The sequence below is a fragment of the Myotis nattereri genome, assembly GCF_964212035.1.
Source record: "Myotis nattereri genome assembly, chromosome: 15".
Taxonomy (NCBI): Eukaryota; Metazoa; Chordata; class Mammalia; order Chiroptera; family Vespertilionidae; genus Myotis; species Myotis nattereri.
This window is the reverse complement of record NC_138090.1, coordinates 1403069-1424601: the sequence shown is the minus strand read 5'-3', so window position 1 is coordinate 1424601 and position 21533 is coordinate 1403069. Positions and strand designations below refer to the sequence as shown.

Here is a 21533-nt window from a genome sequence, read left to right as displayed (position 1 = left end):
AAATATTTGCCGAGCTGTTCAACATTTCTTCAAATAACACGCCCGGCGCCTGGCGGCGAGGCCGGACGTCTTCATCGTCTTCATCGTGCGGCCTCCTCCTGGATCGGCCTCTCGGCTCTTCTGGGAGGAAGGCGCCTGCATGCTCCGCACAGGCTGTGGGGGGGCTGTGTGTGTGTGTGCACCTGGTGGGGGCCCCTCCATCCTCTGGGGACGCCAGGGAGCCAGGGGCACACCTGGGACACAGCCAGGCCCAGGCCCAGCGCGGGCAGGAGGCCGGGTGCCCCTCAGACTTCCTGCTGCTGCTGCTGCTGCTGCCTCCCAGGGCTGCACCCCCCCGCCCCCCCAGCCCGGGTCAGCCTCAGCTTCCTCTCCTATTACATAGGTGACAGCCCGACCTCACAGGCCTGTTTGGGGGTGCTTGTCAAGTGGCAGGGACTTCCGCCCCCTCCCTACCATGAAAGGAAAGAAGGCGGGTCTCCCAGGTGGGGGTCCCAGGAGGGGCGGGTGTGGAGCTGGGTTTAAAGGGGATAAAATGCTTCCCAGGACGCCCCCTCTGTGATGGGGGAGGGCACCCGGAACAGTAAGGGAACTCTCACCCCTGGCCTAACCCGGGGCGACGGAACCGCCAGCAGCGCAGAGTGAATTTCCGTGTTGTTTTTGCTTATTCTGAAGCCTGTTGGGTGCCCTGAGGCTGGTCGCTGTTCGGGCATTTTTCTTCCCTCATTAAGGAAGGCGCCCCTGGTGGGTTCCCTGTGCCCCGCCTGGAGCCCAAAGTAAATGTCGCTGGCGTCCACTTCCCTGCTCGCTGGGCGGAATTAAGAATCAGGCACCTGTGGGGGAGAGAGGAGCCGGGGAGCCAACAGCTGGGCATTACTCAAGAATGCCCCATCCTTACCCATCCGGTGTGGCTCAGTGGTTGAGCATCGACCTAGGAACCACGAGGTCACGGTTTGATTCCCGGTCAGGGCACAGGCCCGGGTTGCCGGCTCCATCCCCAGTGTGGGGCCTGCAGGAGGCAGCCGATCTGTGATTCTCTCATCACTGATGTTTCTATCTCTCTCCCTCTCCCTTCCTCTCTGAAATCAATAAAAAATATATATTTTTAAAAAAGAACACCCCAGTCTTTATTTTGTTAATCCTCGCGGGAGGATATTTTCCCATTGGTTTTAGAGAGAGCGGAAGAGAGAAACATCGATGTGAGAGAAACACAGCGACTGGTTGCCTCCTGCACATGCCCCAACCAGGGCCCGGGAGGGGGAGGAGCCTGCAACCAAGGTACGTGCCCTTGACCCGAATCGAACCCCAGGAACCTTTGGTCCGCAGGCCGACACTCTATCCACTGAGCCACACTGGCGGGCAAAGCTTTATTTTTCTTGCCAGTTTGGCTAAGAAGCGAGAAGGAACAATAGATTCAAACCGAAATAATTTGCATTTATGATGAATCCAAGGAATATCTACCTTGCATTTTCCCAAAAAAGAAAAATTAAACCCATTTTTAATTAACTGATAAACTATTAATCAAATTTCTGCAATGTTAGGTGACACATTATTCATTTAGATGGCATGACTGTGAACTTAAACTAATCAAACCTGATTTGCCCTCATAGGCCTGATTGAGAGACATTTCAGCCAGCGTATACAGAGAGCAGACGCGGGCCTCACCTGATCTCCAGCACACACCGCTGCGTTAATAAGGGCAGTTTTTTTAAATAAAAGAAAGAAATGAGACCAGCCTTCCTTCATCTGCATATCAAAATCAAGAAGGACTTAATTGCAAAACACATATTCCTGAAATCTAATCATTCCACGGCTTTAGGGTATTTTATTGAAGCGTGTTAAATTATGGACAGAATATTAATGGGGGAGGTAATCAAACCCAATTAGTCACTTCTAACAATAGCCCCATAAATATACAGGCCGGGTCCCGCAGCCCGTGCCCAGGCGGTGAAACGGTAAGGTAGGGAACCTGGGGGTATTGACGAAGCCCTCGTGTCGAATTTAAAGCCAAAAATGATTGGTGAGGTCACTTCGACGAAGACTGGTCAGGCAGTGCCCCACGGTGTTTGACAGGAATTCACAAGTTTCACCTGTTTTTCAGGGAATCTCGAATCCAGGACGTTAGCGAGTCTGCAATCAGTCAGTCAGCAGACCCTAACAGGGTGGCTCATTGCATTCACGACTCAGACTGTTTCTCTGGCATCTGAAGCCTTTTTTCCGCCTTTTGTTGGGGGCTTCTTCGAGGCCTGGCGGCCATGCCGTCTGAGGGCCAGGCTGGAGGAGCGGAGGGCGGGGTGGGCTCTGTGTGGGTCTGGGGCTTGGTCGTCCACCTGTCTCCTTCCCCCCTCGGGGCAGAGCGGGCAGGGTCCTTGCTACCTGCTGGACTCCCTCCGCCAGATTGAGGCTTTGGGAAAGGGCTGAAGGGCCCCGGGAGTCCCAGCCTTCCTGTGAGGGGTCTTTTAAAAATATATATATTTTTTATTGATTTTAGAGAGGAAGCGCGGGGAGAGAGAGAGAGAGAGAGAGAGAGAGAGAGAGACACATCAATGATGAGAGATGTTTGCACATCCCACACTGGGGATCGAGCCTGCAACCCGGCACGTGGCCTGACTGGGGAATCAAACTGTGACCTCCTGGTTCATAGGTCGACACTCACCTGACCCCTGAGCCACGCCCGCCGGGCCTGTGGGGGTCTTGGTGGGAGATTTCGGGCCAGAGCCAGGCCAAGGCAGAGGTCCTGGGAGTGCCCCCTGCAGACTCCCTCTGCTTCTTTACTTTTCTTTCTAAAAAAATATGTTTTTATTGATTTTAAAGAGAGAGGAAGGCAGGAGAGAGAGAGCCAGCGCCCTGCTTCTTGTCAGGCCTGGCGGGATGGCCCAGACGCCAGCAGCCACACCTGCTGGACTGTGGTTTCACCACGGAGTGGATCCCAGCCATGCCCCACCCCGCGGTCAGGAGGCTGCCGACCTCACAGTTCCCTCTGCTGCTCGGCCCTCTTCTGGGTCCTGTCCAGACCGCTCCGTCCCTCTCCGGTCCCCGTGGGACAGCTCCACAGCCACAGCGCTCTACATCTTCTCTCTGCTGGCCTCTGAGGGAGGGGGGTGGCCATCCTTCCTGTCTCCCTCCCCCACCCCTCCCCCCAGCTCCCCCATCACCTCCCAAATAGATGATTGGCATCCAAGTTCAAGTTCTAGGTCTGCTGGACACCCTGCCCCCCAACCCTGCCCACAGAGCCTGCTAGATACGACGGTGCCATTTCGCTGTGTTTGTAATGAAACAGACACAAATACACATTTGAAGAGGGTAAGGTAGAGATAAAATAAGCACATTTAAAATAACTTATTTATTAACAACACAATCTCTCTGCTCTCACCCAAATATTAATCATGATATTCGTGGTGAGCGGCAGCGTGATTAAATGTGCTTCATTATTCCCGAAAACCTTGATTAACACGTTGTGATGTAGCGGTTTAAGAAGCCTGGTCTAGTTTCATTTCATCTTAATACTTGGTTCCATGGTTTTGATAGGAAAAAGGCGTTTCAGAAAGACGCAGGGGTCCGAATGGAGAGCCGGCATCCATCAGTCACGTGCCCACTTCCAGGCCACCCCCAGGTGGGCAAAGGTGCCGGTAAAAGTCTGGCCGGCAAACACCCATCTTCCTCCGGGGCCAGCAGAGCGCTCGCTCACTGACCGGAAAGAGTTGCAATGTTCTATTTTCTAGACATTTTATTTCCAGAACAACTGTAGAGTCAAAGGGTTTGTACATTGAAAAGATTTGATGAGCCCTGGCTGGTTTGGCTCAGTGGATAGAGCCTGGGCCTGTGGACTGAAGGGTCCTGGGTTCGATTCCAGTCAAAGGCATGTACCTCGGTTGCAGGCTCGATCCCCAATAGAGGGCGTGCAGGAGGCAGCCCATCAGTGTGTTTGACATCGATGTTTCCCTTTGTGTCCCCTCCCTTCCACTTTGATAATTAATGGCAAAATATCCTCGGGTGAGAACTAACTAACTAACTCGCTATATAACTAAAACTAACTAACTAACTAACTTGCTATATAACTAACTCGCTATATAACTAACTCGCTATATAACTAACTAACTCGCTATATAACTAACTCGCTATATAACTAACTAACTCGCTATATAACTAGCTAACTAACTCGCTAACTAATTTGCTATATAACTAACTAACTAACTAACTAGCTCGCTATATAACTAACTAACTAAACAAACAAACAAAAGGAGTTTCCCTTAGAATTTGTTGTTGATGATGTTCCTAGCTCATGCTCACCAGCGCTGTACTGAGTCACCTTCTACCGCAGTTTAGGCTGGGCTCCAAGCATCTGTTTTTCTTCCCAGTTTCCAACACGAGAGGTTAAACTATTTAAAGTTCATCGACCCAATAAATAAAACGTACCGTCGATTCAGGCACGTCTCCCAGCGTCAGAGGTTTGGTGGTTTCCCGTCGACGCACCGGCTCTTCCGACCTCTCCTCTGCACGGCGCCGTCCTAGCCTCGGTGCCCTTTGAGAACAATCCTTCGCCGTTCCCTGGTTGTTTGCAGAAGATGCTCATACATTCTACCTGCTGAGCTTTTACCCTTGAAACATATTGCGGGTGTTTTTATTCTGAGGCTTAAAAAACAACCTGTAGTGTCTGGCGAGAGAAGCGAAGTGCAGCGGAGCCTGCTCATTTGTGTCTTTCCATTTTTTTAAAAATATATTTTATTGATTTATTACAGGGAGGAAGGGAGAGAGAGAGTTAGAAACATCGATGAGAGAGAAACATCGATCAGCCGCCTCCTGCACACCTCCTACTGGGGATGTGCCCGCAACCCAGGTACATGCCCTTGACCGGAATCGAACCTGGGACCTTTCAGTCCGCAGGCCGACGCTCTATCCACTGAGCCACACCGGTTTCGGCTAATTTGTGTCTTTATGGCTAGATTTGCCCGAGAAAGCTCTTCCCATCCCCAAAGCACTTAAGAACCCAGCGTATGCGCTCCTGTTGTGTTTATAATACTTTGTATTGTTTTGAGTCTTTTTAAAAATGTTTTTATTGATTACAGAGAGAGGAAGGGAGGGTAAGGCCACCCTCCTTCCCTTTCCCCCCGACCCCCCACACACCACACCAGGGATGAAGCCACAACCGGGGCCTGTGCCCTGACCCGGAATCAAGCCGTGACCACCTGGTTCATAGGTCGATGCTCAACCCCTGAGCCCCGCCGGCAGACATTAGTTTGGGGTGATTATCTGGAGTTGGGTATATTATTCTGTTTCCCAAAACAATGGGTAATTATTCCAGCGGCGTTTATCAAATAAACTCCCCATCACTACCCCCCCTTTCATTTCAAATGCTATGTCATCTTACTTTACTTTATTATTTCAGGTAGTTTCTCGAGTTCCTGCCGCACCTCGAGGGCCTCTCAGCCTTATGTCAACACCGCGCTGTTTGCCAGCGGCGTCCTCAGCGTAGCCGGGATTCGCGGGGATTCGCAGGCAGGGATTCTTTACGCACGTGCTTCGTCCTTGGCATTTACACTTCAGATGGACTTGAGCGCATTGACAGGTTCATCACCGAGTACGTGGACGTGGCTGGGGGTCGCATCCAGGGCGGGCATTCATCCGTTTGTAGAGAATCACGGTCTGGCAGCCCGAGTCATCGCCTGGGGTTTGCGTCGTGGTTTTCAGAGCTCCTGGCGGGATCGTCGGCGAAAATCGCTGGGCTTTCCTCGCACAGGCTCTCGTTGGCTGCGTTCTAGACTCTGGTTCTGTTGTGCTGAAATGAATCTGTTGACGTGATCCCCCCTCCCGTTGACATATCAGGCCGACACCCAGGTAGCTAGCGTTCATGGTGTGACTGCAGTGGTTGTACAGAATGGATCTGCGTGCCTGGCACCGTATGTACCGTAAATCTTTGGGTACGACTGCCTGCGTAGTTCTCTGTCTCCAAGGTTGATGTCTTTAGGGCAGGAGCCCTGTGCTAATGACTTTGTGTCTAACATCGGGCACATAGTGAGTATGGATTTCCTTACACTCTTTCTGCTTTGCTATATGTTTTTTTATTTTTGTGAAAATGTATGATCTTGTACTTAAAAAAGAAAAAAGATGATTTTCACTTGGAAAAAGAAGCAAGCCACAAGGAAAGAAAGAGTACCTTAAGGTGCAGCTCATATATTACTTGTCAGTTAAAAAAGGAGGGGGAAAAATTGCCCAGCGGGTGTGGCTCAGGGGTTGAGCGTTGACCCGTGAGCCAGGAGGTCCAGGGTTCGATTCCCAGTCAGGGCTCAAGCCAGTAGGGGGCGTGCAGGAGGCAGCTGCTTGATGTCTCTCTCTCATTGATGTTTCTATTTCTCTGTCCCTCTCCCTTCCTCTCTCTAAAATCAATAAAATGTATTTTTTTAAAAAAGGAGGAACAACATATGAAAAAGGGAAAGATGGGTGGTCCCTAAACATGGCCAGGGAGGGCGGTGACTCACATCTCCGGATGCCTGGGTGTCCCAATGTGGGCGGCTTGGTTGTGCCATCTGTAAAACGGGATTCTTCCCGCCTGGATGTGTGCTCCTGTGAGCCCCAGGCCTCAGCACAGGCCCAGCCCAGGCAGGAGGAGGGGGAGGGCGGCCAGGGGAAGAAATCCCTCAGGCCCCGCGGTGGCTGCCGCATCACGATGATCTCCGGGACAGGCGCCGTGATGGCCAGGACACCCCCCACCCCCAGAGCGACAGGAGACCCTCAGGGCTGGGAGGGCCCCAGGTCCGTCACACACCCAGCTGGCCAGGCGGACATCGGCCTGGTTTCCTCCAGAGAGCAGATGGCAGTGACCCTGGAGCCCCGGCTCGCGTGTACACGATGCGCCACGGGACCGCTGGCCACTCGTGTCCTTGAGGAGAGTGAAGCAGGAGCGAGAAAGACAAATTAGAGATAATGCCACTCCCTCCGCATTATCTCCCTGCCGCATGGGGTGGGTCTGTTTCTGTGCCAGAGGTTAAAAAAGGGAGAGATCTTGGTGTGATATGATCAGGTAATGGAAAAAGAATACTACGGTTCTCAAGAGGGGAGACGCTGTCAGCAACGGGGCCCAGCACACCTGGCGCAGCGCTGGGCACTGACCCCAGGCGGCCTGGCCACACGGATGCCGACCAGGGAGGCCGGGTGCTGGGGGAGTCAGGCCTCTCTGTGCAGTGGGAAGGCACCTGCTTGCTTCTCCCAGTGGCTCCTTAGGGCGCCGTCTCCCCTGCTGCGCTTGGGGCTGGGCCGGGACCACACACGCCATGGGTCCTCCCCCACCCCCCACTGCACATTTATTTTTACTAAGATAACTAGAGGCCCGATGCACGAAATTCGTGCAGGAGTCGGACTTCCTTCCCCCGGCTGCCGGCACCGGCTTCCCTCTGGCACCTGGGACCCAGGCTTCCCTCACAGCCCCAGGTTCATCGGGAAGGACGCCCAGTCTAATTAGCATATTACGCTTTTATTATTATAGATTTTTAGAGCAGGTTTAGGTTCACAGCCATATATATATATATATATATATATATATATATATTTAATAATGTTTTTTATTGATTTCAAGAGGAAGGGAGAGGGAGAGAGAGAGAGAAACATCCATGATGAGAGAGAACCATGGACCGGCTGCCTCCTGCACGCCCCACACTGGGGATCGAGCCTGCAGCCCCGGCCTGTGCCCTGATCTGGAACGGAACCGTAACCTCCTGCTTCACTGGTCGACACTCAACCCCTGAGCCACGCCGGGCGGGCCTTGTGTGAATGTTTTAATAATTCATTTCAGTGGAAAATACATTCAAATTTTACCTCCACTAAGAGCCCAACAGCTGTGAAGGAAGGCATCCTACCATCACCGCTGTGCCTCATGCAGCCCCATCACTGGCGTGGGGTCCGGCTGAGCTGAGGACAGGGCAGGTTCCCCAGCCGGCCGGGGAGCGCCGCCCATGAGCTATCGAAATACAGAGTCACCGTTCAGCAGGTGAGGAGGCCGGCCCAGGACTTAAGGAAATTCCACAAAATTTGAAACGTCACTGGATATTGGACGATATTAAGGATTTGTTATTATTATTTGTTAATCTCTGCTCCTCTGAGTCTGACTACTTCGGATTCCTCATGGAAGTAGGATCATGCAGGATCTGTCCTTCTGTGACACCGCACGATGTCCTCAAGGTTCACCCAGTGGTCACATATGTCCGGGGCGGGGGGAGCGGGGAGCTGCTACCCACCAGGTACAACGTTTCAATTACGCCAGTTAAGTTCCGGAGGCCTGTTGTGTAAGGTAGTTAACAACATTGTGCCCTTCAGTCTGTCAAAACCGTAGGTCTCATGTTAAACATTCTTACCGCACTATACCAGAGGAATCATTGTAGCGGTTTTTCTTAGGTTTGCTAATGAGACTCCGGTTATATTTTTACAAAATAAGTATTTACCTCTAGAGACGTATGCTGACGTAGCTACAAGCGGAATGATACAAAGTAGAGCATTTGCTTCAAAACAGCTAGACGGGGAGGCTGCATGCAAGAAGTTGGTGATGAGTGAAGGTTGCTGAAGCTGGGCGGTGGACATGCCAGTCCTCACTGCGCTGTTCTACCGCGAAGAACAGGGAGAAACAGCGGCGCTGGCGGTGCCCGAGGAGAGGGGAGGGGCTTCTATGGGTAGAGAGCAGGGAAGCCTGGTCATTTACTTATTAACATATTTTTATTGATTTCAGAGCGAGGAAGGGAGAGAGTAACATCAATGATGAGAATCACGGGTTGCACGCCCCCTGCTGGGGATGGAGCCTTGCAACCCGGGCACGTGCCCCGACCGTGACCTCCCGGTTCCCAGGCGGCTTCTCCACCACCGAGCCCGCCGGCGGGCAGAGCCTGGTTACTGACACGGAGGCCCGAGCGGTGCAGAGGCGTTGGCCGCGGGACGGCCTGGAGGAGGGCTGCCGTCCCCGGTGCACACGCCACGGCGATCGCGCCCCCGCATTCCTGCCACAGGCACCGGCACGATCTGGACTTGCTGCCAGGGAATGGCTGGCTGCTCGCGCGCCTGGGCTCAGCTCCGGCCGCCGGAGGCAGCACCGAACGCCCGGGCCCGGGGAGCGACGTGGGCCCGAGGCTGGGTCTGTGCGGGAACCCGCCCCGGGCGCGGAGAGGGATGAGCACGGAGAGCTTCCCGAGGATCCGCGCAGCCCGGGCCGCAGCCAGCGCACCACGTGACCGAGGGGCGGGGCGGGGCCGGCGCGCTTCCCGGCATGCCGCGCGGGGCGGGGGCGGGGCCCGCGGGAGTCGCCGCCTCTGGACGTCCGCTCGCTCGCTCGGCGCGGCCCGGACAGCACCGCGCGTGCCTCCCCGGCGGCCTGCAGCTCCGGGCGGCGGCATGCGCGTGTGAGATGCGGCGGCGGGCAGCCGGGGTGCGGGCGGCGGAGCAGCGGGCGGGCGCGGCCTCCTCAGCGCGGGGCGCGCGGTGCATGCGGCCGAGCACGCGGGCGCCGGGCAGCCGCCGGCCACGCCGCCTCCATAAACACTTGTTTAGGACTCGTTCGCCTCGCTGAGGCCCCGGGCGCCGCCATGGAGGCCCCGCCGGACCCCGCGCTCCTCGCCGCCGCCTCGGCCCCGGCCCCGGCCCCGCTGCGGGCCCCGGAGGTAGCGCGGCTCCGCCAGGAGCAGGAAAAGGTAACAGGCCGCGGCCCGGCCCGCGCGTCCGCCGGGCTGTGGGGGCGCCCGCTCCCCTCCCTCCCGTCGCCAACCCCTGACCCCCGAACCCCGACCCCCAGCCCAGCCCCGCCGTCCGGGCCCGGCTCGCCCCGACCCCGCGTCCGGGACGCGCGCGGCCTCCGGGGCCCGAGGGAGACGGAAAGTGACGGAGAAACTTTTGTCACGTGCTCTTGTTGTCTTTTGTCCGCCGCCCTTTGAACCCCGAGGGGAGGGGGCGCGGCCGGCGGAAGTGGGTGCCGGCTGTGCCCGCGGCTCTAACGGGGACCAGCTGCGCGCCGGTGCCAAGCGCACGGGGTGCGGGGCCGGTCGGAGTGGAGGCTCCGGTCTCCCCGCGGCCGCCACGGAAGGAGCGGTGCCGGCGAAGCGGGACGGAAGCCCTGCATCTCCGAACGGGACTGACGGAAGACCTGCACCCGCTGAAGACGGACAGCCTGACTTTTTGTTGTTTTATTTAAATAATTATGTGTTTTTTAAACATTGCATTGTAGGGAGAGTAAGGGAGCGAGAGAGAGACATCAGTGATGAGAGGGCATCACCCATTGCTGCCTCCTGCGCGCCCCCCACGGGGGATGGAGCCAGCGCCCCGATGGGGACTCGGACCGGGACCTGGTTCGCAGGTCGGATCCCCACCCTGAGCCCCACCGGCGGCGCCAGCGTCCCCGTGTCCAGCTCAGGGTGCGCCCTTTCAGTTCTGTGCCGCGCGCTCTCCCGAAAGCCTGAGCCTCCGACGTGGAAAAGCGGCGTGTAATGTGCTGACCAGGTCCCGGTCCGGTTGGGGGAGAGCCTCTGGGTCAGAGGGAGAGGAAGTTGTTGCAAACACACCGAGGGGGCCGCTCACCCTCCTGCATAAACCCCGCTCGGACACAGGTCTGCAAAGATAGACAGGTGCGCACAGGGCCTAGGGCAGCCCTGCTCCGCCTGGCCCCCAGCGGCCTGCGATCTTCCCCGCCCGGTGCTGGCTGCCCGGTATGCGTGCTCCTGTCTTGAATGCCGCAGACCAGCGGTTTGCAAAGGGTGTGCGGCGAGGATTTTAAAAACGTGCAATACCTGGCTAGTCAGTCAGGGCAGGGGCACTTGGATTGCCAAGTAATAAAGTGACAGCAGCCAGCACAGCGGCAGCGTCTAGAATGAATGAAGCAAGATCGTACCTTATCTTGGGCCAGGTCGGCACACAGCGCACTGTATTTTCTGGGGTGCCGCAGAATTTCGGCCGTCAGTGTATATGAGGTGAAAAAGGCCGAAAATCGCAGCTGTACACAACCGCCAGGTTTTAAGCTGGGCCTTTTTCGAGATGAGGGTTTAAACATGCAGCAGGTTTGGCATGTTTAAGTTACAGGTCCATGGATCTTAATTTTTTTTTTGAAGAGAAAAATCAAAGAAAGAAGAGACGGCTCTTTTTGAAACCCGTTTGTTCATTTTTGGCAAAACTGTTTACATTTTTGTTCTTTTAGCAAATTCGAGGCAGACCTCGGAAGGTGGTGCTCCCAGAATCCCTTTGGCCTCGGTCATAGAGGTGTGCCTAGTGCTTCCCGACGTGTCCCCTCCCCTGGGGCTGGTCTTACTCTGATGCCAGTGTGGCTGAAATGCGGGGGATGCAGGGGGTGCTCGGAACAGCCCTCGGGGTGGTGTCCAGTTGCCTTTGGAAACTGCCTTTCGGGCCCAGTCCTGGGACTGACTGTCCTCCGTGGACATCACTCGCCCCGGCTCCTCTCCTGTGTCTTGTTGATAAATAAGCGCGTACGGTAAGCATGTGCATGTCGGTCACGGTAGGCTCAGTCACTCCCAGGCCGTGATAAGGTCTCTCTGTAAATAGGCTAGACCAGTGTCAGCAAACTGCGGCTCGCGAGCCACATGTGGCTCTTTGGCCCCTTGAGTGCGGCCACGAAGTTTCAATCGCACTGTATGTGCATGCCCACATGTGGTATTTTGTGGAAGAGCCACACTCAAGGGGCCGCAGTTTGCCGACCTCTGGGACCAAGCATGTCACTCAAAGGCTAACGGGCCAAATAAGGTTGAAGTTTACGGTGGCTGCAAAAACACAAAAGCTTCAATTTTCTTAGAAACGTAGGTTTATTTTGATAGAGACATGCTGAATACAAAGGGCTGAAATAAATGAGTCATCGTTAACAAAATAATAGAACATTTTAGCCCGGCTGGCGTTGCTCAGTGGTTGAGCATCGACCTGTGAACCAGGAGGTCACGGTTCGATTCCCAGTCAGGGCACGTGCCTGGGTTGCTGGCTCGGTCTCCAGTGTGGGGGTGCAGGAGGCGGCCGATCAACGATTCTCTCTCATCATTGATGTTTCTCTCTCCCTCTCCCTTCCTCTCTGAAATCAATAAAAATATATTAAAAAAAATAATAGAACATTTTAATGAAAATTAATATTTTTTCTTGAGCATTAACTTACCAGACACTGAATAACCGCAAATTAGTAAGCATAATGCAAGTAAACCTATTTTTCTTTTTAAATTTTTTAAAATACATTTTTAGTGATTTCAGAGAAAGGGAGAGGGAGAGATAGAAACATCAATGATGAGAGAGAATCATTGATCAGCTGCCTCCTGCATGCCCCTCACTGTGGTTCGAGCCCACAACCTGGGCATGTTGACCGGAATCGTGCCCAGGCCGACGCTCTATCCGCTGAGCCAAACCGATCAGGGCAAGTTACGAAATTTTTATTAAAACGTTTCTTACAGACTTATGTTGGCTGGGCTGCAAAAATATTTGTTGTGCGCCCCAAGTTTGACATTCTTGGGCTAGACTGTATTTGAAAGGGTCTGCTTCAGGACAGGAGACCCGAAATATAGCTACCCTTTTTTTCATAGCTTTTTAAAAAAAATTAAAAAAATCCTCACCTAAGGATATTCATTTATTGATTTTACCACCATCCATCTCCAGAACTTTTTTTTTATCTTGGGAAACTGAAACTACACATGAATCAATTCCCCCTCCCCCTCCCCTTCCCTGCCCCTACCCCCCACTCCCCTCAGCAGCTGCCAATTTACTTTCTGTCTCTGTGAGTCTGGCTGTCTAGACGTCTCACATAAGTGGCGTCATACAGCATTTGTCCTTTTGAGACTGGCTTATTTCACTTAGCATAATGTCTTGAATGTTTATTCATACCACAGACTACGTATATCAGGGTTCCCTTTTGTAGACTGAATAATACTCCGTTGTATGGATATGCCACATGTGGCTGTTCATTCATCCATCGATGGACGAGGGTTGCTTTCATGTTTTGACTGTTATGAATAATGCTGCCGTGACCTTGACCTGCAGCTCTCGCAGTTCCTGCTTTGACTTTTTGGGGAAGATACCCAGAAGTGGGGTGGCTGGCTCACCTGTCATCTGTGTCTGATTTTGTAGGAACCACCGATCTGTTTTCCACAGCGGCCCCGCCGTGTTGCACTGACGTGGTTGTCACTCTCATCGCTGTCCCCGTGGCTGTGGCGCCTCCTGGGATGTTCTTTCTCTGCCTCTTTAGGGGCTTCCTTTGATTTATTCAAACACACCTTGTCGGTGTGTTTCCTTGCTCTGATAACTTGTTCCTGGTACGTTCTTCTCTACTGTGGCAGTTAGCACTATTCTTCATATCTGTTTGTTAGCGCTGAACGTACTGTATGTTTACGCCATCCGTTGCCTGCTATTCTTTCTCACGAGGCCTTTGCCCAGAGGTCGCACGTGCGCTTTCACCCACCCCAGCGCGCGCATCATCGCTCCATGCACTTGAATTCCGTGTGCTTTAAGCACGACGGTGTTTTATTATTTTATGGGACCCACATTGGTTTATCGTGACCTTTTTAAAAATACCTGTACAGTGGCTCTTTCGTTCCTCCTGCACTTACATTGCTCTGAACAGTCCCTGTGGCATTTCTTAGTGAGATGTGGCTGACCCGTGCCCTTGAGCGAGTCTCAGTGGTTACGCCTTAGCGAGCGGACATTTGCTGTGCCCATCACCATGGATGTCCAGGTACTTTCTCCCGCTTTAAGATTTCACTCTTTTCATTTTTGCTTATTTTTGTTGCCGTCAGCTCCAGCTCTAACTCTGTTGCTCCTTGGAGGGCAGTGTCTGTCCTCCCTGCGCCTGCCCCGGCTGCTGGGAAATTGCGTCTTTCCTTTGGTTTTTATCAGGTGACGGTGCCCGGCCTTGGTGCGTCCTCCTGCTTGTGTTTAGCCTGCAAGGAGCTGTTTCTTCAGGGAGTGGCAGGCATGTCAGACACAGTCCGGCCTTGCTAAAGGGACCCGCGTGAATACCGGGAACGTGTGGGCAGCCTGCGTAGGAAACAGGCTCAGTGTCCAGGGGCGGTGAGGAGGGTCGTGTTGATTCCATCCTGGCTATATGTTTTGAATAAGAACCTCCAAGTGTTTCAGCGAGTGGCTCTATATAATTGGAGTTAACTTTTGGTAGCAGCTTTGGCATCTTTGCCTTTTAGGATATTTAGAAAGTGAAGGTGTTTACGAGCGTTACACAGAAACCCCGGTGCATTGCAGTTCAGTGCTCGTGTTGAGTTTTTTTCTGGAAGGAACCTGCAGTCAGTTCCTCCTTCTTTACAGAGAAGGCTGGCTCCCTAGAGACCTGCAGTGTTGCACTGATTTGTTGGCGCGCACGTCTTAGTTGCTGGGTGACGACGTGTGCACCTACTTTCTTAATCGGCAGAACGTCCTTCACTCACGCTCAGCTCAGCTGTTAAGGAGCTGCCAGCTCAGCCATCGTAGCCTCCGGGTCCTTTTTCCTTTCTGACTCGGGGCGCTGAAACCCAGCATGTAGCCGTGGCCGATGGCAGCTAGCAGGAGGGGTCCGCCCCTCGGAGCTGTGCCTGGGCAGTGCTCGGGCTCTCACCACGGCCGTTGCAGGAGGGATCCGGAAGTGCCGTGTAGGGAGACCTTCGGAGTGAAGGGCGGGTTCCGAGCCACCGAGGCACAGTGCCCCGTCCTCCGGCTTCTCCTCCAGGCCGCTTGGAATGTGGCTCGGATTTCCCAAGGGGACGCACGGCTGATGCCCCTGGCGGACTGTTCCAGCGCCAGGAGCCAAGGGGAGTGAGTGGAGACTGACACGGGAGACCAGGCCGGCCTGCCTTCCTAAGGTGAGAGCAAAGGCGTTTACTCCCGCGCCCCCCCCATAGGCTTTGTTGACTTTAAACCGATCACCTATCACTTAGCCCTTCGTAGCAGAATGTGCCTCTATGTCAGCGGGACCCCGACGTAAAGCAAAACCAGTTTGTTGGCTGGGCCGTGTGTCGTTGTCATCCTGGACATGTAACTCGGTTAGTGCCTCCAACATACGATGCGATGTGATGGTGACTACAGGCCGGCCCTGTTCCTCTAGCCCGCATACACACACACGAACGCGCACGCACACACACACAAACGCGCACGCACACACACAAACGCGCACGCACACACGCATGCGCCTGGGACATGTGCCGTTCATACTTCGTTGCTTGACCTGAGGGCCATGAGCTGAGTGAAGCATTGGAAGAAGGAAGGACTGTTACTGGTGGGTTTAAGCTTTCTTGCTTTTACTGCATTACTGTGACTGTGGGCTTATGGAGGGAGGGCAGGAGCAGCAGCCGAGTCAGAGAGAGAGAGAGAGAGAGGGAGAGAGAGGATGCACACAGCTGCTTTCCTGTGGAAGCCGCCCCACGCAGTGAGCGTGGGCTTTGGGACGCGGGAGACCCGGTTTAAAGCCGTTTCCCTCTTAGCGGTTCTCGGCAGCTGTAACTGGGCGCGTGACTTCACTGCTGCACACAGGTGCCCGCTCTTCGGGGGAGGACGAAGCCCTCCTGGCAACGGCTCGCAGCTGGTTTATGAGGGGACGTCTTGGCGAAACTCTGTTAGTCTTACTCTTGGGGTAGGTAGGGCAGGTGCCATGTGACTGACGACTGGGGTGTCGGCAAAGACGCTTAGAGAGAGAGAGAGCGCGTCCGTCGTAAAGAGCGGTAGGCCGGCTCCTAGCCGACCCCTGTACTGGACTTAGTGCTCTACTTCCACTGCGGCCGTATTTTATTTATAATTCCTGGCTGTAAGTGCCATTATATTACAGAATTGACTGGGTCAGTTATTTTAATTGTTGAAGCCTGCTGACCAATTCTTTTTCTAAAAATGGTTCCATAAGATTTTCTTTCTTCAGGAGCAACAGTTCCATGTTTTGGCAGGTTTAACTGAGAAAGCTGGAATTGGCTCAGTTCCTCGTTCCTCGATAGCCATCTTACTTTTTAAAAAAAGCTTGTGTGAAGGACCACAAAGTAACGAAATGCTTCTTGTTGTTTTTCCCCAAGGGCTGTTGATAGAACCAGGCTCACCTTCTCCTGGTCACTTTATTAATAGTTAAAGGAATTAATCAGTTCATTTTCAGAGGGAATAAGATTATTTGGAATTATTTAACTTCACAGAAAAACGAGACAGGTTTTTTAACCCAGATAGACTGGTTTGAATCATAAGATTTTCTTCCTTCTAAAATTTTCCTTCACATTTACATTGTAGAAATTTACTAAATTAAAAAAAAACCAGCAACTTGCTGTGACGAGGAAAACTACAGATATCTCACAATGTAAGCAAACTGCCTGGGTCAGGTGCCTGTCGGAAGCCGGGGACTGAGTCCTGTAGCAAAGAGAGCCGTGGACCTGCCGTGGGAGCTGTCTCCGTGTGGGGCTCCTTCACCTTTTCCTTTATTTCTTTGGTTCTCAAAATATCTGGCCTGTATTTGGATGGCGCCCAGCTGCAGCCTCTGTTCTGAACCCTAGCCGTAGCCAGTAGACACTTCAGTGTAAGACAGTCTTTTTGGCAGTGAAAGTTTCCCTTGTAAATGACGAAATAGATTTTTTGTTGTTGTATCCTTGAAATCTGTTCCTGGGAAACTATTTTTAGGAAAGAGAAGGGACCAGGGGAGGGGCGGGCTGCGGCAGGATAGCTGGAACCTGGTGGGGAGCAGAGTGGGAGGGATGGCAAGAAGACAGGCCATCCTACCGCAGACTTGTTTTTTAAGCATAAAAAGCGGATGTGCCAAATTTACATATTTACTAATTAAAAAGCCTTCCTGGAAGCCCTCCGTAGACTATCTTCTGTGACCTTTCACACCGTCACTAATGGATATTGCAGAGAACATTTCATCGAAGGCCCTTTAAATAATGTAGGTGATTATGAATATGTAACTAGTTAATATGCAGCCGCGGCAGGTTCCGCGTGGAGGTTAATGAAGCCCTGCTCGGGTGCTGCTGGCTCACCTCATGCGTGGAGACCAGCGTCGGCGGCAGCGGGTCTCATCTTTTCACGGGGCTGTTCAGTAGGAACTTCATCAGAAGGGTTCCATGCAGAGGTGTTCTCTTCAGTTGACACGGAGTTCTGTTTGTGTCTTTCACAGCGACGGCCAGATCAGAGACTGCAGGGTGGACTGGTGTCGCTTCGGCCGGCCCATCTAGTGCCCGGTCGGCGATGTCAGCGCCGCTGTTCGGTGTGGCTCAGGGAGTGATGCTCTGAGGTCCTCCTCGCACAGCGGACCCCCTGTGCTGAGTGAATGTGGGTGTGGCTGGGGATCTGATCGCAGCATCATTCTGTGCCGGATTCCTGCCCTCGTATTTAACATGTCTCACAGGAGGACAGTTATTTCAGGAATTACTAGTAAATGTTAGAGAGATTTAGAGTCAGCCCGCACCCCCTTGTGATTTCTGGGTAAAACATTAAGCAGACAGACAGACAGAGCAGTGAGCCAGAGCAGTGGGTGTCAAACCAGATACAGCGCCCTGGCTGGTGCTCGGTTGGTTGGAGCATTGTCCCATACACCAAGGTTGTGGCTTCTTACCAGTCGGGGCACATACTTAGCTTCCAGGTGCAATCCTGGTTGGGGTGCATGTAGGAGGCAACTGATGGATGTTTCCCTCCCTCCTTCCCTCCCTCCCTCCCCCCTTCCCCTTCTTTCCTTTCACTAAAAAAAAAAAAAAAAATCAATAATAAAAACAACTAAACATATCCTTAGGTGAGGATTCAAAAAAACAACAGAACAAAACCCCAGATAATTCTGCTATTTTTTTTTCATGTGGCTTTGTATTGAGCCTTTTGGCTTTTATTCCTTAGTTTCTTTGTCTCTAAAATGGTGCTACAGCATTTGAAATTATTATTTAAGATGTTTATTAATGGGCCATGTAAAAGCAAGTGATTAATAATGTTTGGAAACAGTGTTGCTTTTCAGTTGCCATGTAAGTGTCTTCCCCTTTATCGGTGAGTGTTCTTACTGGTGTTCGGAGCATTGTGGGAATCTGCTGAAATACCGCGGAGGGGAACAAACAACTTTTGTCATTAATTTTACTGTTTTCCTATTATAGGCTCAACTGGCTATGAGGTGCTTACACTTTTATCATAATTCACAGGGGGAACAAATGGGCTGTTCAGAGCATCTCTTTATCCCAAGTATTTCCCTTTGAAAATGTAGTAGAAAGATATCACTGAACTCATTTTTAATGCGTCAGAATAAAAATCACAGGTGAGAACATTCAGAGATATACTGACAAAATAAAATATTTTCACTACTGTCATTTTTTTTAACTGATGAAACGTGGATGTTACATTAGCTTTTTTGTTATTTGTAACATTTGTGTATCCTACAAAATATGTAACACTGAAAGCAGGTCTGTAGATTGTACAAAATACTAGTTATCTTATATCATGTGTCATCTCACTGCTATGCAGCGGGTTTTGCACCGAGCCCGAGCCGGGAGCTGTAATTTGTTCTGCGGTTATCAGCCCGCATTAGAGGGTGTGATAGAGTGTGCTGCTTAGGAACCAGCGCTCCCATCTCGGTGCGGGTGACGCGTACAGATGGGGCCGGAGGCGCCGTGGAATCTGTAAGGCCCGCTCGCGGCGACGCGCGGGTTTGAGCTGTGCCATGCCCTGTTTCTCATGAGGAGTTATCTGTTTCCATGACAGGTGGTCACCGGCTGCCGAGAGCGGATCCAGCACTGGTGAGTGAAGGACGCTTTTATCACTTTTCTGAAACCCTGTCGGCCGCCGTCTGCATTGAAGTAGCGTGTACTGCTTCTGGGGAGCCCGTGATTGAATTCCGCTAGTGCTCTCCGTGTTGAGTGCCTTGGCCACTCATTTATACCGTCTGTCACAGTTTGCTGACTTACGTGTTCCCTGATTTCCTGAAGTTGTGTCGCCATTTGTGTTTACTCTAAGGGCTTCTTTTCTCCTTTCTTTTCTTTAGTGTTAGAATAATGTTAATGTTATGAAGTGGAGACAGACATTTTTGTAGACTAATCATAGACCTACTTGGGAATATTTCTTATGTTTCTGCTGGGATAATAATTGGGTCGGCTGTTGGAAAATCAGGGCGGAAAGGTGCACGTGTCTGAAGTTTTGAGCCTCTGAGCAACTGCAGTGGCGAGCGTCCTGTCGGCTCAGCGCTGATCCTGAGCTCATAGCGCGCTCGGTGCACAGCCCTCCCTTGTCTCTGAGGACGCCCACCTGGCAGCCTGCGGTCCAGCTGCTGACTCAGGTGTGAAGTCACAGTGCGGCGCTGTGCCCTGTGCCCTGTGCCCTGTGGCCCTGTGCCCTCTGCGCGGAGGTGACTGGGAGACCGCAGGCCGCCTGCTTCCTGCCTGCAGGCTGAGTGAGGAGCGCTGACTGCCCTTGGGGCTGGGACTGAATCCTTGCTCAGACACCATCAAGCACAGAATATTTTAAATTTATTTTAAGAGGCTTTTTCTTCATGCCTGAGAGACCTCTGAGGAAATGGCCCTAGTTAGTACATCAGGTGCTGTTTGGCTCCGGCGCACTAGGCTGCAGGCAGGTGTCTGCGCTCTGCTCCTCCTGCGCTGCACTCCGACTGCTGCTCCCGGATCTCGGCCACGCCGCGTGGATCCACCTGTGAATAACCCAGTGCTTCTTCATGTCCAGTAAACGCCTGTCGTGCAGCGCCGTGCAGCCTGTCATCACACATCCGTCAGGTTAAAGCTCGGAATGCAGGTCCCCGGCCAGAGAGTTCATCCCTGCCCCCCTGCTAATTTGGTCAAAGTGAACCATTTGCCGTTTTATAAGTGATTCCTAGAGGAAATCTTATTAGTGTTGGCTTCTCTCTCTGTTGGTTTTAATCAGGAAATTAGCGAAGGGTTGGATTCAGTGAGAACAGACACTGATTTGCACCCTCGTGTCACTCACCACCTGCGCTGGTGCTTGTGGAGGTGGAGGCTCCTTCAGGGCGAGGGCACGCCCTCCTGTCCGTGGCCCCCGTGCCGCACCCACAGGACTGGTGCCTGAGTGGACGGCGGCCACGTCCTCGGCTAGTTGTGTGCAGCACCGTAGTTGCTGGCACTGCAGGCCTGGCGAGTGAGAACGGACGGACATGGCTTTAGTTCGGGGCAGGTCCGTGGGACTCAGACTCGGTCTCCAGCTCCACAGAGCCCCCCACCCCGAGAGGCCTGGCTAGGGGACCTCCACGTCTCTCTGCCAGCGAGAGGGAACCTTGTCTGTGCATGAAAAGCCCCAGAACTGCTTTCCCGTTAAATGTGCCTCTTGCTCTGAATCAGTTCTGATACGGCTCAGGAAGCAGACTTCCTTCTGGTTTAAATGAGGACCTGCTATTGCTAGGATCTAAATGGCCAGTGAAGCTGCTAACTTATTATATGAAAAGCCGGGAACTGGTGTCTTCCCCCGGAAGCGGGGTGCTGTCTGGGAGCCCGGTGGCATTCTCGGGTGTGGCGTTCCCTTCGTGCCGCAGCCGTGATCCAGGGGCCGGTCGGAGGCTGCTGTCGTCTGAGCGGCCGCCCTGAAGCCCCGCCCAGTTGGTCACTCAGCAGGAATCGCAGTAGACGTGCACTGTGTGTGGAGGCAGGAGGCCCAGGGAGGCCGGGCTGCTCCTCAGGGCGCCCCCCGCCTGCCTTCAGACGCCTGCTGCCCCTCGCGCTGCTGAACCGGGCGTTAGCCTCGTGTACGGCACAGTCCGTGCAGCCGAGCCCCTTCTCGGTGGTGACCCCGACGCAGTGAAGGAGCAGAGAGGGTGACGTTTAAAATGCACGTGATGTCTACTGACCGTGCTGGTCTGTGCACTTTCAAAGGATTCGTTCATGCAAGGGGCAGAGTGGTGTGTAGCTTCCCTCCTCTCCTTTACCCCCAATTCTTGTAAACAACTGTTTTTCACCAGCTTCTTGCCAAGCTGCCCAAGAATCGTTTACATCTAAGCTAATGTTAGTGTGTGAGCATTTGCAAAATCACTCTTCTAAAACATAACTGCTAGCATGCAGTAGGTTTAACAAGCGCCTGTGGCGCGCAGGCGTTGCACCAGGTCGGCCTCATGGACACTCGCTGTCCCATTTCCTGCCCACACAGCCCCGTCTCCGGAGCCCCGCACGCACAGCTGGCTGTGCAGTCTGTCAGCAAGGCCTGTTCCAGAAGGACCTCTGACAGGAGAGGCCTGGTTTCTCTCATGTGTGTGGCTCCTCATCTTCCTCCCTCCTCTTTCGTGAGAGGAGAACGCTGAAGAGCGACACTGACTGCAGGAGTATCAGGGCGAGCAGCGTGCGTGTGGAGCCCTCGTGTCCTCTGGGCCAGCTGGGGCAGTGGCATTGGTTGTGCCCTGGTGACTCGGAGCCGAGGAGTCAACTGAAAGCAGGCCTCACGCTGTCGAAGTCGTTTTTATTATCTGGAGAGTGATGGTCTTGTGGCAGTTTATCCCAATTTCAGTTTGACAACATCGACGTGTTCTTTTTAAATTGCTTGCTGAATTGGTGAGGTTTGTTACTTTAAAACGTTGACAGGACCTTCTGCTTTAAAACACGTCAGTGCCCTGGTTTTGCCTGCAGCTGGCGCCCTAGCAGGGACCTCAGGAAACCTCATCT

The 21533-nt window shown here is 53.2% G+C and overlaps 1 protein-coding gene across 1 annotated transcript in view; it reads left to right on the top strand.

Annotated features, from left to right (window-relative positions):
* The first annotated feature begins 9262 nt into the window (after nucleotides 1-9262).
* Nucleotides 9263-21533, top strand: part of URI1 (URI1 prefoldin like chaperone) — a 30195-nt gene continuing 17924 nt past the window's right edge. The window contains exons 1-2 of the mRNA XM_081107858.1: nucleotides 9263-9662; nucleotides 18625-18659. Coding sequence (XP_080963984.1) covers nucleotides 9558-9662; nucleotides 18625-18659 — 140 coding nt within the window. The 5' untranslated portion in view covers nucleotides 9263-9557. The remainder of the gene's footprint in view (nucleotides 9663-18624; nucleotides 18660-21533) is intronic.